The sequence below is a fragment of the Mugil cephalus genome, chromosome 13, assembly GCF_022458985.1.
Source record: "Mugil cephalus isolate CIBA_MC_2020 chromosome 13, CIBA_Mcephalus_1.1, whole genome shotgun sequence".
NCBI lineage: Eukaryota > Metazoa > Chordata > Actinopteri > Mugiliformes > Mugilidae > Mugil > Mugil cephalus.
In genome coordinates, this window is record NC_061782.1 from 19,662,114 (window position 1) to 19,675,369 (window position 13,256).

General features: G+C 43.6%; 1 protein-coding gene across 15 annotated transcripts in view; it reads left to right on the plus strand.

Annotated features, from left to right (window-relative positions):
• Positions 1-13,256, plus strand: part of LOC125018707 (girdin-like) — a 58,806-nt gene that overhangs the window by 20,529 nt on the left and 25,021 nt on the right. For all 15 annotated transcript variants that reach the window (XM_047602793.1, XM_047602809.1, XM_047602796.1 and 12 more), the window contains exons 4-8: positions 2,733-2,802; positions 8,496-8,554; positions 9,543-9,626; positions 9,775-9,915; positions 10,601-10,773. In XM_047602793.1, coding sequence (XP_047458749.1) covers positions 2,733-2,802; positions 8,496-8,554; positions 9,543-9,626; positions 9,775-9,915; positions 10,601-10,773 — 527 coding nt within the window. The remainder of the gene's footprint in view (positions 1-2,732; positions 2,803-8,495; positions 8,555-9,542; positions 9,627-9,774; positions 9,916-10,600; positions 10,774-13,256) is intronic.

Sequence of the window (13,256 nt, forward strand, 5' to 3'; positions counted from 1 at the left end):
CAGTGTTGCACTAAGCTCCTGGCTGCACATTGTGGATTATTCCTCAGTGAAATCTTTAACTGAAAATAGAGGAAGCTTTTGAATCATTTAGGGGTGGAAGGAAAGTGTCTAAACTCCACATGTGTCATGCACCTTACTGTAAGTTCGCTTTGCAATTGTGTGTCAGTGAAGTATTACTCATTCACTCTGTCAAAGATGTACTTGCAGCATGAGCCTTTATTGGTGAACTGTCTGTCATTACTTAGAAAAAAAAAAGACAAAGCACAGCCTGACATGTGGTGCTTGCACAGCTAACACATGCTGAAGGGGACAGGTGTGGGTGTGAACAGGTGGTTGTGGGAGAGATGTACGTGTGTTTTTGTCACATTAGTCATCCTAATTCATCCTCTCTGTATTTTTCTATAAAGCTAAAAGCACAGTTGGCGCTGGCACAGCTCTGCTGGTGTTATTTTGTCATGAAAAAATGCCCAGTGGGTCATTAACTAGAGTCCACAAGCCTTTTTTCTCAACACAATAAAGGAATCACACTGACATGTTTCTGTCTGTATTCTGGAGAGATGAGGCCACCCAAAGTGTCCCAGAGCTGTAGACAGAATGTCTCTAGCCTGTTTTAGCTCCTTTTGACAACGCCGGTTTTTGTGCCTTGCCCTTTTAGTCTGAAAGTTGATTCCGCCTGAAGCGGCTGTCATGAGTTGTTCGTGGTGAATTGGCCGTAAGGCACACCAGTGCCTCTCTGTGAGACACCAACTGTGGCAGTCTGAGCGGTGCTGATTGTTCTGTCTGACGGTTGTTGAGTCAATCTGTCTCAGCCCTCAGAAACGTTTGGTCGTCTCAACCTGGAACTGCCTGCCAGTGTTATTTCTGTCCGTGCTGTTTTTGCCATCGCCGTATTTCTTTATTGTTTTAGTTGCATTTGTAAAATTAGGATTATTGCACGTACTGTTCAAACAACCGTACCCAGATATCATTGTCTGGCTGAAAGGGTAATTTTCTTTTGGCAGCCTTTTTCAAAGATTGATGTAAGGACACCATGACCTTTCTCCCTGCGTGCTCCACACGCCAGCGTAGACAGAAAGATAGACAGACGGGGCAAGTGGGGTCAATGCTCTTATCACCACTGAGGGGAAACCATGGCAACCATGCTCCTAAGCTAATAACCATCACTGCCCGGTATTGCTACCCAAACTTTGACCTTCACCTCAGGTCATAGAAGCTTTTGTGTGTGTGTTTTTTGGAAGGATGACGGACGGATCTGTTAACAATTGGTGCTTTATGTGGAAATACGCGAATGTATTTCGTAAAACGCCTCGTGTTGTCTCATGAAAATCTGGTAGAAACACTGTTACAGCTCCTTGTCCGTCTGTCAGACTATATTATTATCTGCCCGGACCAGATGTGTGTGATGCTCTTGGCCATCTGTCGCGCCTCGCACCGAACCTTCCTCTGTAAGCTGCCGATTTTCTGCGTCAAATCGAACCGCCGACAAAGGCTGAGACGACCACCGGCTCAGAGTCGCCTCTGCTGCTGGCTTCTGATAAGGAGGACGTAGCCGGGGCTGTGTTTGCAAACCACTTCAATCCACAGGCACATGCACAAACAGATATATGGGAGGAGGGAGGAACATCTCTCGGATAGAAGAGTTTCAGATTTTATTAAACATGACATGCGTTCATAGAAATAATAACAATCGCGCTTCTTTAATTCATTTATTTACATTTTTCTCTTTTTCTGCAGCATCTTTTTGAAGTAGGTTGGACAGAGCGGATTATGTCTTACTTTATGAGCAGCACAGTCAGAACTTGTCTGATTATTTTAAGCATGCATGAGAAAGTACAGATGTGTGTGTGTGTGTTTTTTTGTTTTTTTTAAACGGTAAAACCACCATCACCATCTTTCTACCACCAAGATGAGGTAATGCAATATGTATAGGGCAGATGGTTACAGAAGGACTGGGACTGCTTCTTACTCACAGTGTGTAAGCCTCTTTGTCATGACTTCAGCAGTAACCTGCGTAGAATGGTGAGGCCGTTGGGTCAGACGGGTTCAAGCTGCTCTCTGCCGTCAGGTACACATGAAATATTGGAGTTAGCCGACCTCTGCATCCTTTCTGTTTAAAGAAGGCAGAATTAATTTTCAACACAGCTGTGGTTTGGTGTTGGCCTGTACTGCTATAAAGAACAGATTTGTAAAAATAAACACCGTCAGCCTGCTGTACAGTCAGGTTCTAAATAATTAGAAAGTACATCATGTTAATCATCAGAGATGTGGCTCTCAAGGTTAAGCAGCGCGATTTTGCAAAAGCAAAGAAGTTGATTATTGCCACGATGTTGTTTGTGCACCGTTGCCATAAATACAACTTACACCAAATTATCACCTCTGATTAAGCGTATCCCACCTCTTGTGGTGTCTGGAGGAGTGTCGTAAGTTTCAGCTCACGGTTTCATTTTGATTTTCGTGATTGACACGTGAATGGAGGGCCCCCCGCGGCATAACCCACACCAGCTATTTAACCCGCATAAACACGGCTGTCGCTTGCATCGTCTCTCACACACACACACACACACACGTACACGCACACACACAAAATGTAATATTATCACTTCTTGTCCACTATATGAATATGAAAGTGTTCATGCTGATGTCAGCATCTCACCTACTTAATAACCCTGTCAAAAGATTTGCCCACCCATGTTCCTCGCACTAATGACAAATTTCATTTCTTTTTGCCTCAGGAGATTCTCCAGCAGCTGGTGATGATGCCCCTGCCTAATGTCCTGGTACTGGGCCGCAACCCTCTCTCTGGTAAGTTACAGCGTACCAAACTGTGCGGCTTCAACATTATACAAGCACATTGACAACTGCTGTGCAAGTTTAAATTTGAGTCCTTGACCTGGGCTGAAAGCGTGCAGACGTTGCATAAAGAGGGCAGTTTTGTCGCTCCATCAGAGCTTTGATGTTTCACGTGACGCTCTCTCTGGATATAAATTTTCCAGTCACCTGGTTTCTTTGTTTCTCCGTTCCCTCAGTAATGAGCCGCTTATTTAACCGCCATTCTTAACTTGGCTTGTGAAATAGTGAAAAATGGTGGCTGTAAAATTGAGGGCACATGAAACGGACAGATTATCCTCTTCCATTAGAAATCCTTATACTCATCATGGGGATGTTGCTGCAGGCCACATCTGTAGACCTCTATTACCCCAAGTGTTAAATTCATTTAACCATTCTGCGGCAAAGCTCTGACCTACTGAACTCAGTCGTGCAATTTGATATGTCTGAGAGGACTAAAAGCAGCGGTGGTGCAGTGTCAAGTGTGCGAATGTCATATAAAATACTTTCGAGCAGTTTGACCTGTGCAGCCCCAAAGAGCTACTTGATATTCCAGTGTGACCTTGATGAAGCCGCCGAGGATGAATTTAGCCAGAAGCAGGTCACCGTAGAAAATAATGGTGCTCTGGTTTTGGTGAGGCTAAAGGATAAAGGAGAAATAAGTGATTAAAAATGTTCTTATGCATGTAGATCCACCGCAAGGTTCATGGGCTGGTTGCTTTACTTTTGGAAAACAAGAGTCCACACAAGGGTTTACAGCTTTTGCGTGTCTCTCTGCAAACATTGTCGCCGACAGCTCCAAGTGAATTGTTTCCAGGCTCGCCTCACTGACCTTGCTGAGAGATATCTGTACCTTTTTGAGCAAATGAAATGGCCTCTGAATCCCCGTCCTCCCTCAGCAGCCTTTATCCCACTTTCACCACAGCCTTCGCCACGATGTTCAGGTTTTCAACGGTCACAGTGACCTTTTTCTTTTTCAAAACGCCCCCCCACTTGCATGTAAAGTAAACAAGGGAACAATAAAAAGGCTGCGTGGAGCATGCACACATTTGTGTGCACCAATCATCTGCATTATATTTCAAACTCAGCTGTATGAATCCCTCTCAGTGCCTCTTCCCTTAATTAATCACTCCAGTCGTGTTGAGACCCAGAGGGATTCCTCCATGAATTAAACTTCCAAAATATTGTCTACTGTTTGGATGTGTCTCGGCCAAATTTACAGCAGCGCGTTTCTGAAGCTCTGCTGTATGTGCGGTGCCTTGGAAAGCTTCCCGGTCTGTCGCCACAGCCTTACACGGGGCTAAGGTGAATATTAAGTGAATGCTAACATCGACCCGGCGCAGACGAGAGCGGAGGGATCCATCTTACATGAGGACCAGAGCAGCCAAAAAGCATTACACTGCATTCCTCAAGGTCTCTTGTGCCCTTTGCCCCCTAGCTTGTCAGATAATCAGTCAGCAGGCCAGTCAGACCAGCGGTGGCTGTGGAGCTCTCTGGCTCAGTGGCTGCCAGCTGAAAGTCATTGGCCATGTGGCTTTTATTATGCTCCCATTAGGGGGCAGGGGACAACTCCGCATATGTGTGAGCACATGCACGCGTGTGTGGAATTGGCGCGTGGGGGAGGGGTGTGTTCACAACAGTGAACAGTGGGAATGCACTGTAGTACCCCCCCCCCCCCCCCCACCGCCCCAGGCTCTGGTTTACCCTCGTCAGCCTGGCACACAGTGAGAACACACAGTGTGATGCACACATGCGCGCGTCTGCATGCAAGCAGTGTTCAGTCAGTACAGCTGCGTGCACATGTCAGAACACACACAGACTACCTCCTTTGTTTAGTCTGTGAATTATCAGCTGTGATCTGGTCTGATGTTCACAGAACTTAACGTGACTGTAGGATGGTCTGTGTTTCAGATTCCCCCGATGCATCTGATGAGCTTTAATAAAGAACACCAGAAAACCCCACTGTATACTCTGGTCGCAGCTCTTGTGGAGAACACAGCCGAGAACAGGCAGCTCATATTAAAAATGCATTTCAAGAAAAACAAACCTTGAAACATGGTTTCACTGATGTACCCCTCAATGGGCAGAAATCCTTTTGGCAGCAGCAACAGGAAAGACAACTGTTGGAAACTGACAGCTGACAGGAGGCAGAAACCGTGAACGGAATGGATTGCGCAAGACGTTGACCAATGAGCATAAGCTGCGGATAAAACCATTTTCACCAGCATTATTTAATGGTCATAATTCCCCTTGTTTGTTTCTAACTGTCTCTGACAAATGCCCTCCAATAACATGAAACCAAGCTTTATCTAGGCCTGTCCTCCACTGCAGGGGCATGGGTTGAATCCACTCTGACAAGCCGTCAAAGAAATACCAGCTTGCATGTACCAGTTTTATCTCTGACACGCAAGTCACCATTTGACTCTATTCGTCGTGGCACCACAGAGGGTTGTGGGGGTTGAATGCGCACAAACACTTTTTTTGTCTTATTTACTCATATCCTCACAGACTGATCAACAATGGCGCTGCAGGAAGAAGGGTTAGTCACTGTCCCTATGACCTCTTGTTTCCTGCTAGAGGATAAAAGAGGGAGGGAGGAAAGGAGTCGAACGAGGAAGTTGAGGGATGAGTGAATTCAAACACGCAGAGGGAGCAGATGATCTGTAACAATGTTTAAAGGAAGGAAGGAAGAATGAGTGGATGTGGGCTGGATAGAATAAATGGATGGATGGAGTGAGCCTGTAAAGATGAGGGACCTCCTTGCTGCTGCTGCTGCTTGAGGGAGATTTCCTCATTCTATTTTCAGCCTTGCCTCTTCACCTCCCTCCCATTTCTGTATTCTCCCCTTGTGTTTGTATTGCTCATGTGTTCTGTGGTGCTTTCCCTCTTTTGTCTCTTTTCTTTTCATCTCTCCTTCTTGCCGTCTCTCTCTCTTGTTCTCCCACTCTAGCCCTATAAATTATTTATCCCTTATCTTTCCTGCGTTCCTGCAGTACATTTGCTGAGCTAAATCCCTTCCCTAACTGGAATAGGTTCCTCTGGCTGCAATGGACTATTGTTAAACCCCGGAGCTGTGAGAATTAACTTTTATCTGCCGTCACCCTTCTAGGCCCAAATTCGCACATATTCCCATTATATGATTCATATTTGTTTTTACGCCTCTGTTCCTCTGTGCTTTTTTCGGCCATTCTTGTGAATGTGGGAATACCTTAAAAGGATTTTCGAGGACACGGAGGGTCCAGGATGCTCTGCCCTCACAAAACTTGTTTCGAACACAACCTGTAAACATGATATCTCAGGAATTTCTTAGTGGGATGGCACATAGAATAAGATGATGCATTTTTGTATCTGTCTTTAAATTACTGTAATAATGCAGATATTAAATAGTGTATCATCAAACAGTCGACTTTCAATCTAACTTCTCTAGCTGGCTCATATGAAGTTCATGTTACATCTGGAGAAGTTATGACCAGCTGTATTTAAGCTATCCCTTATTCCTTCACTAAAATATGTTGGATTCATGTTAAAATTGTGGGGGAAAATTTAAAAAATATATAAATAATGTCTGATCAACCAACTGCTGCAACATCATATAGAAGGAAACTGCTGCTTGACGTTTGACACGATGTCAGAGGCAAACTAACCATGAGGCAGCATTTCTAGTTATATCATTTATGGACATGAATGTTTTATCTGAGTGTGCCGTGGAATAATAGTGTTAAAATAGGTGATGAATTGCAAATGAGGGGTTTCCATAATTCTTCATTTGAAGTTTTCCCACAGTGTCCCCCAGCACCCATGAATCCATGTCGAGATACCTGGTGTGAATGTTCTTCTGCACTTGCACTAGTGAAAAGCCCACAGTCAAAAATGTAATAACAGTTTATATATGTATCTTATTTAAATAGTTGAGGTGGCGGTTACACGAAAAGTGACAATAAACACTTAAATAGAAGTTCAGACCTTAACTTCTGATCTCAACAGACGTGTGGCCAGTCTCTCAGTCTACTGAGGCCTCTACTCTGGAGGATTACATTTTCCTTTGCCCAGATTTATGCACCTCGGCACTGAGTTTGACGCTGGGAGCTAGCGTTGTCTTTGCATTTGTTTAGTTTAGCTCTAGAGCTGTAAATATTCCCTCAGAGCCACAGAAAAACTAAATCCACAACCTCTCCTTGGCTGCAGTTCAGCACAAAGGCAATTACAGTTGAATTTCCGTATTATGATGGAAACCTTTAAACATCCGCAGCTCTAAATGAGTGCATAAACAGTGGCATCACAAACAGGTTGGAAACAGGTTTCCAGCAGCTGTAAGACCAAAACAACCGGCCTGCCTCCGCTGTTTGGGAGCAAAACGTCGGCATAATCAAACTGACCGTCGATAGAGAGCGGCTCAGCTGCAGCTTTTTGTCCATTTTCCAATTTTTGTTCCTTGAAATTCAGACAAAACTATACTAATTGTGGCATGGGCCTGGGGAAATAGGATTAATTGAGTACAGCATTGGTCTTCCACCTAAAAGAGAATTGAATCTATCAAAGTATGACTACATGGGGATCCCTGGTGCTCAATAACACGCCAACTTATGTTCATCTAATGATTCAAGTGAAATGAGAGAAGGGAAATTAATATGATGGTGTGGAGTATTCTACAAAATACATGGAGAGATCCTGCCAGGACACTGGATGTCAAAATAACATCTTGTTTTCTATGTCTGTTGCTTTTGTAAAATGTCAGTTTGCAATGGCTAGAAAAGGGGCTTTCACCGAAAATACATTTATTTTTAGGGTTAGGGTCGGGGTTATCTCAATGATAAAAGCCACAGATCAAGATTGTTGTTCTATATGGCGTCTGTATAGCTGTTCCTGCTGTAATGATTGGCTCATCAGAGGCAAACAGACCACCGTACGCAGAAAACATGCTGCCACTAATCTGGATTTATTGTCATTAGAACCGGACAGCGTTCGCACTCGCTACCCCCTGGGCCATAATGATGAGCTGCTTTATCACACAGACACTCACTCAAACGGAGAAAACACAGTCCTGTTACGCATTCAGTCATACACACGCATACACCACCTGGTTTACTGTTTCAAATCCACAGATGAGCTCAGGCCTGTTGAGCAGGCAGGCAAGCAGCTGTTTCTGGGCTTCAGCAGTTTCTGACAATATGTCCTGACATGTGGAAGTTCATCCCGCCAACACTGTGGAAAACATTGTGGCACTGTAACCAGAGGAAGGGTTTTTATAAACGGAAACTGTAACAACCTAAGAATTCAGCTAATTGGAAGTAAATATGGGAACGATGGAGAGTTTACTCCTGCCTTCTAACCTACTAGACCTTGATTTCTGCAAAAGAATAAATGTGTAAATGTCTTTTTTCACCTAGGGTATTCAAAACAAATTGAAAGAATGACAGCTTAGTTAGAAAACACTGCAAAGACGTCACCTGTCAGTTATTAACCTCCATCAATTAATAACTGCTCTCAGGTTGCCCTGAAGTGTTGAGGTAAAGGTTTCCACAGCTCACGTCACTCAGCCTATGTGTGTTTTTACTCCATTAACACAACCGTTGAAAGTCAAAACTGGAATAAAATGCCCCGATTTGACAGACTGACAGACCCTTTGGCTTTCATTCAGACATATTTAAAGTGTTGTGTTTTTCTTTTAGAGCAAGGTCTGGAGGAGATGAAGAAACTTCTGCTGCTGCTGCTAGGCTGTGCTGTCCAGGTAAGATCACAGTTTAGTCTGCCAAAATACTCAACTAAAGGGTTTTTTTTAATATTTCCAGCATTCCTGGCTGCAGTCGTAATTAGGAACGGACATAAACATCGCAACGTATACCGTACAAATCATCATTCTTGTTCAGTGATGCCTATAAGTTGTTGCAGCCTTACATTTCCGAGTGTGTTGGGGTTTTAGCAGCAGGAATCAAGAAAGTTATTAATTAGTACTGTAGGATTTATGCCAGGATTCTAAAGATCGGTTCTATAAACATTCCTCCCCCTATTTCCAAATTTTGTTTGAAGCCTTTCTTCGTCACTGCCATTGTTGCTTTTAATGAATGAATTAACTCGATCATACGGCTAATGCTGTGTGATGAATGCCGTCACCGATGTTTTTCCTGTCTTGTGACAAAGCCTCCATTCAGCCCTCACTCACCCGTGACCTTTCATCAACCCTATTGTTTTAACAAACTGACTCCACAGTTCATGCAGTCATTGCCGAAATCAAGCCTGCATTAAACCTGTTACATAATCCACAAGATGCGAGAAATTTGTTCTTGTTCTTCAGGCGAGCAAGAACAGGAAAAATTTATACATCACAATAAGAGGTGCTTTTCTTATTATTTTTCAATATTGACCAGTCGTTTTGTCGAGAACAAGCTGCAGTAACAACAAATTAAGGCTGCGGGAACAAATTTCTAGAGTACGTATCAAGCTTTAGCCATGATGTTGTTGTCATGCAGTGAGACTGAGCTTAGGGTTGTAATATCTTCTGCCGGCAAGATTGTTTGATCAAAGGATAAACTTTCATTTGAAGACTAAAGCTACTGCTCCGTGAAATCCTTTATCAGATCAGCGTCTACCTAGTGTATCCAGCGTTGGTCTACTAACCTCCTTTTAACCCACAGCCCACCTTCAACATCCCACAAATCTCCATTTATCTCTCCTAAAGATTCGTAAATGTAACCCCTGCCTCCTTCTTCTTTTTACAGTGTGAGAAGAAGGAAGAGTACATTGAGCGTATCCAGACTCTGGATTTTGACTCAAAAGCTGCCATAGCCTCCCATATCCAAGAGGTACTTCTCCTCCACAGTGAACAAAACTGAATAAATTGATGTTCGACTTCTCAGAGCTTGCTACTGGTGGTGCTGGTGACGAGTTATCTTTACTGTACGACAGTGAGAGTTTTGAATGTCTCATGAATTGATGATTTGATGATTTTAGGTGACTCACAACCAGGAGAACGTGGTGGACCTGCAGTGGTTGGAAGGGGGAGAAATGCCTGCTGAGGAGCTGGACGGCCTCTCCAGAAACCTGGCTTTCCACCTCAAACGCCTGGTGGATGAAAGGGACACACAGCTGGAGGTAGTGACTCCTACGTATATATTTCTATATGTGCCGTGGGAGTTGAAATGGATTTATTGAACCTTATTGGCGAAACAGCCCAATACGGAGCAAAGTGCAGCTTGAAAAGTGTGGTGCGTTTTTCACTGTGGCCCATTTCTAGCGGGGTAATGTGGAAACTTTTCCTTTTTTTGCTGTTACCACAATAGAGAAGCCTCAGGAAGGAAGGGCTGAAACTGTTAACTGTCTCATGGATGGAGGGGGTTTGTGTGTGCGTGTATTTTACTTGGCCTATATGCGTCATTAGATGAGTTTCCAAACCATGGGGTGCAGATCCCATTGACTGATAAAGCTTTATTTTGTGTGTGTTTGTGTGTGTGTCAGGAGTTGTAATAGCCTCCAGATTATCACTGCGTCGTCCAGCCGCTCTCAATTAAAATCCCATTTCCTGTCACGGGTAGTAGATCTAAGGATCAAAATAGGGTTTGTGTGTGGGGCTGTGTGTACTTTTACTTCCTACTGCATTCAGTTTGAGGGGTTAGGGGTGCTTCAGTTTCATCGGTGGATCGACTCTCCTCTTTGCTTTTGTCTTGTTCTGAATCTGAGCATGATGTAAAGGAAGAATTTGACTTCTAACTGTCGCCTTTCATTTAAACAGCACCTCGACTGCCCTCTTTCTGACATCCTTCCTTCTCTCATCCTATAGACTATAGTGGAGTTAACCCAGGAGAGAGACTGTGTGCAGCTGTCTCCACTGGCCCCCTGTCCTACCCAGTCTCCTGGTGACTCCCCCAGTATGAGGAGGACCGAAAGCCGTCAGCATCTCTCTGTGGAGTTGGCCGATGCCAAGGCCAAGATCAGACGCCTTCGGCAGGAACTGTGAGTGCCGCAGCCTTATCAGCTAGACACGTAATTATCTAAACTGGGCAATGGGGACAGAAATGGAGAAGAAAACGGAACTTAACAAGTTTGAGAAGTTCACAAAAAGGCCACTGGCTGAAAAAAGACTGCAGCTGCCAATTCTAATCTTGTTGCTTCTGTAGTTCGTATTTTCTTATATTTAAAGGTTTCTCTTACTGTTAAACATCTGATCTGATCCGGGGAGATAAAGTGTTGCACTGTCATCAAGGTTATTTATGTATGCCTCGGTCAATGCTCTCACACAGACATAGGAACACACTACCCTGAACATATCCAGAAAAAATAAATCAAAATTTGAACGAAGCTTGATTTTCCCACTTCTTAAACATTAAATTTAACCACTGACCTTTGACCCCTTCTTGATTTATTATGTTTTGCATTTGTTGTGTTATTCAAATGTACATGACCCACTGTGAGAAAGTAACTGCTTCCCCATTTGGTAAATCATGAATTATCTGTGGTTAATCAATTTTTTGGGGGAAAGCAGAGGTCAGTTTCACTAGTTAAACTAAGACCTTATTACAGCCAGAGCTGTGGAATCAAGAAATCATTTAAAGGTCCTATATTATGCAAAATTCACTTTATAAAGGTTTTCTAAGAGTAAAATGTCTCCCCATAGCCTCTGTATGAGATGTGAAACAATTCTGTCACTTCCCTCACTTGCTTGCTCCACTTTTTAGCAAATGTGTTTCTCAAAGAAGTGTATCTGAGATTTTTCCCTTCTTGATGTCATGCGGGGAAATAAATGCTGCCTTTGAACCGCACCCCCGGATAGGTGAGCCCGCCCTCTAAAATTACAGAGTTGGGGCCAGATTTTGTCCTCGCATGGCAAAAGTTAAGTAAAGCACGGCCCTTGCTCTGTTGTTGGCCGCATCAACCAACTGTTACAATACCCTTACAATTAGCGGAAGCTAGTATTAGCTATATTATTGTAACTGTAACAACACATACTAACAAACTAAGTAACCTATTCAGACATACAGTATTTTTAACTAACCATTCAGAAACGTTTTGCTGCAGCCGCAGGGTCTGAACTTCGGACCTTCTCCTTCTGGGTCAGATTCTGGTTCAAACTGCTAAAGTTCAACGACAGCGCCTCTACCAGACACGGTCATAAATCCACCATAAACATTGGCGCATGGAAACGCCAGCGAAAGCCACATCCTCTCCCCGAGAGGGTAATGGACTAGGCGTGGACAGTTACAGCTCATTTGCATTTAAACGAACAGACACAGAAGCAGCTTGTTCTCAGTAGAGTTCACTAGAGCGACTTTTTGACTGGCTGAAATTCAGGACCAAGGATGAATCTGGGGTAATACACTTTGAAAACAATGAGGTTGGACTTCTGACACTTATTTGAAATTGGAAAAAAAAAGAAAAAAAAATGTATAATATGGGACCTTTAAATAGAACCAGTCAGACAAAGTGAAGTATGGTGAAGGATCACAAAAAGCAAAAGACATCAAAGAAATTTAGGAATAGAGGACAAACAAAGTAATTGAGATCTTTCAGTCTGGAAGGGGTTATAAAGCCATTTCTAAAGCGTTGGGACTACAGCGAACCACGGGAAGAGCCATTATCCACAAATAGAGAGAACATGGAACAGTGGTAAACTTTCCCAGGAGTGGCCGACCAAAATTACCCTAAACGCGCAACATCTAAAGAGCTGCAGTCCTCTCTCGCCTCAGTTAAGGTCATGACTCAACCGTAAGAAAGAGAGTGGGCAAAGATGGCCTGCGTGGACGAGTTCCACGATGAAAACCGCTGCTGACCAAAAGAAACATAAATGCTCATCTCCTTGCCAGTAAACATCTCGATAATCCTCGAGACTTTCAGGAAAATATTCTGTGGACCGATGACACAGCGTTTCATTTATTCTCTATACCACAAAATCATCGCGTTTGTGACCTCAAGCTGAAGTGTACTTGGGTTCTGCTGCAGGACAGTGATCCAACACACCAGCAGGTCTACCTCTGAATGGCTTTAAAAAAAAACAAAATGAAGGTTTTGGAGTGGCCTAGTCCAAGTCCAGACATGAATTTGACTGAGATGCTGTAGAAAAAGGTGGTTCATGCTGGAAAACTCTCCAGTGTGGCTGAGTTAGAACAATTCTGCAGAGATGAGTGGGCCAAAATTCCTCCACGGCGCTGTAACAGACTCATTGCCAGTTATCGCAAACGTTTTATTGCAGCTGTTGCTGCTGAAAGTGGCCCAACCAGTTATTAGCTTTAGGCGGCTTTTTCACAGCACCGTGTTCTTCTGTATTTTGATGTCTGAATAGAGACTCATACCTCAAACTGAAGGATTAACGATGACGAGGAAGCATCACATAGTGCTGCGTCATTTCCCATCTACTTCTTTATCAGTCACATGAGACTCACAGGCTGTTGGTCACAGTCTACACAACCACTCTCACAAACCTTAAAGGCCTTTTAAATTCT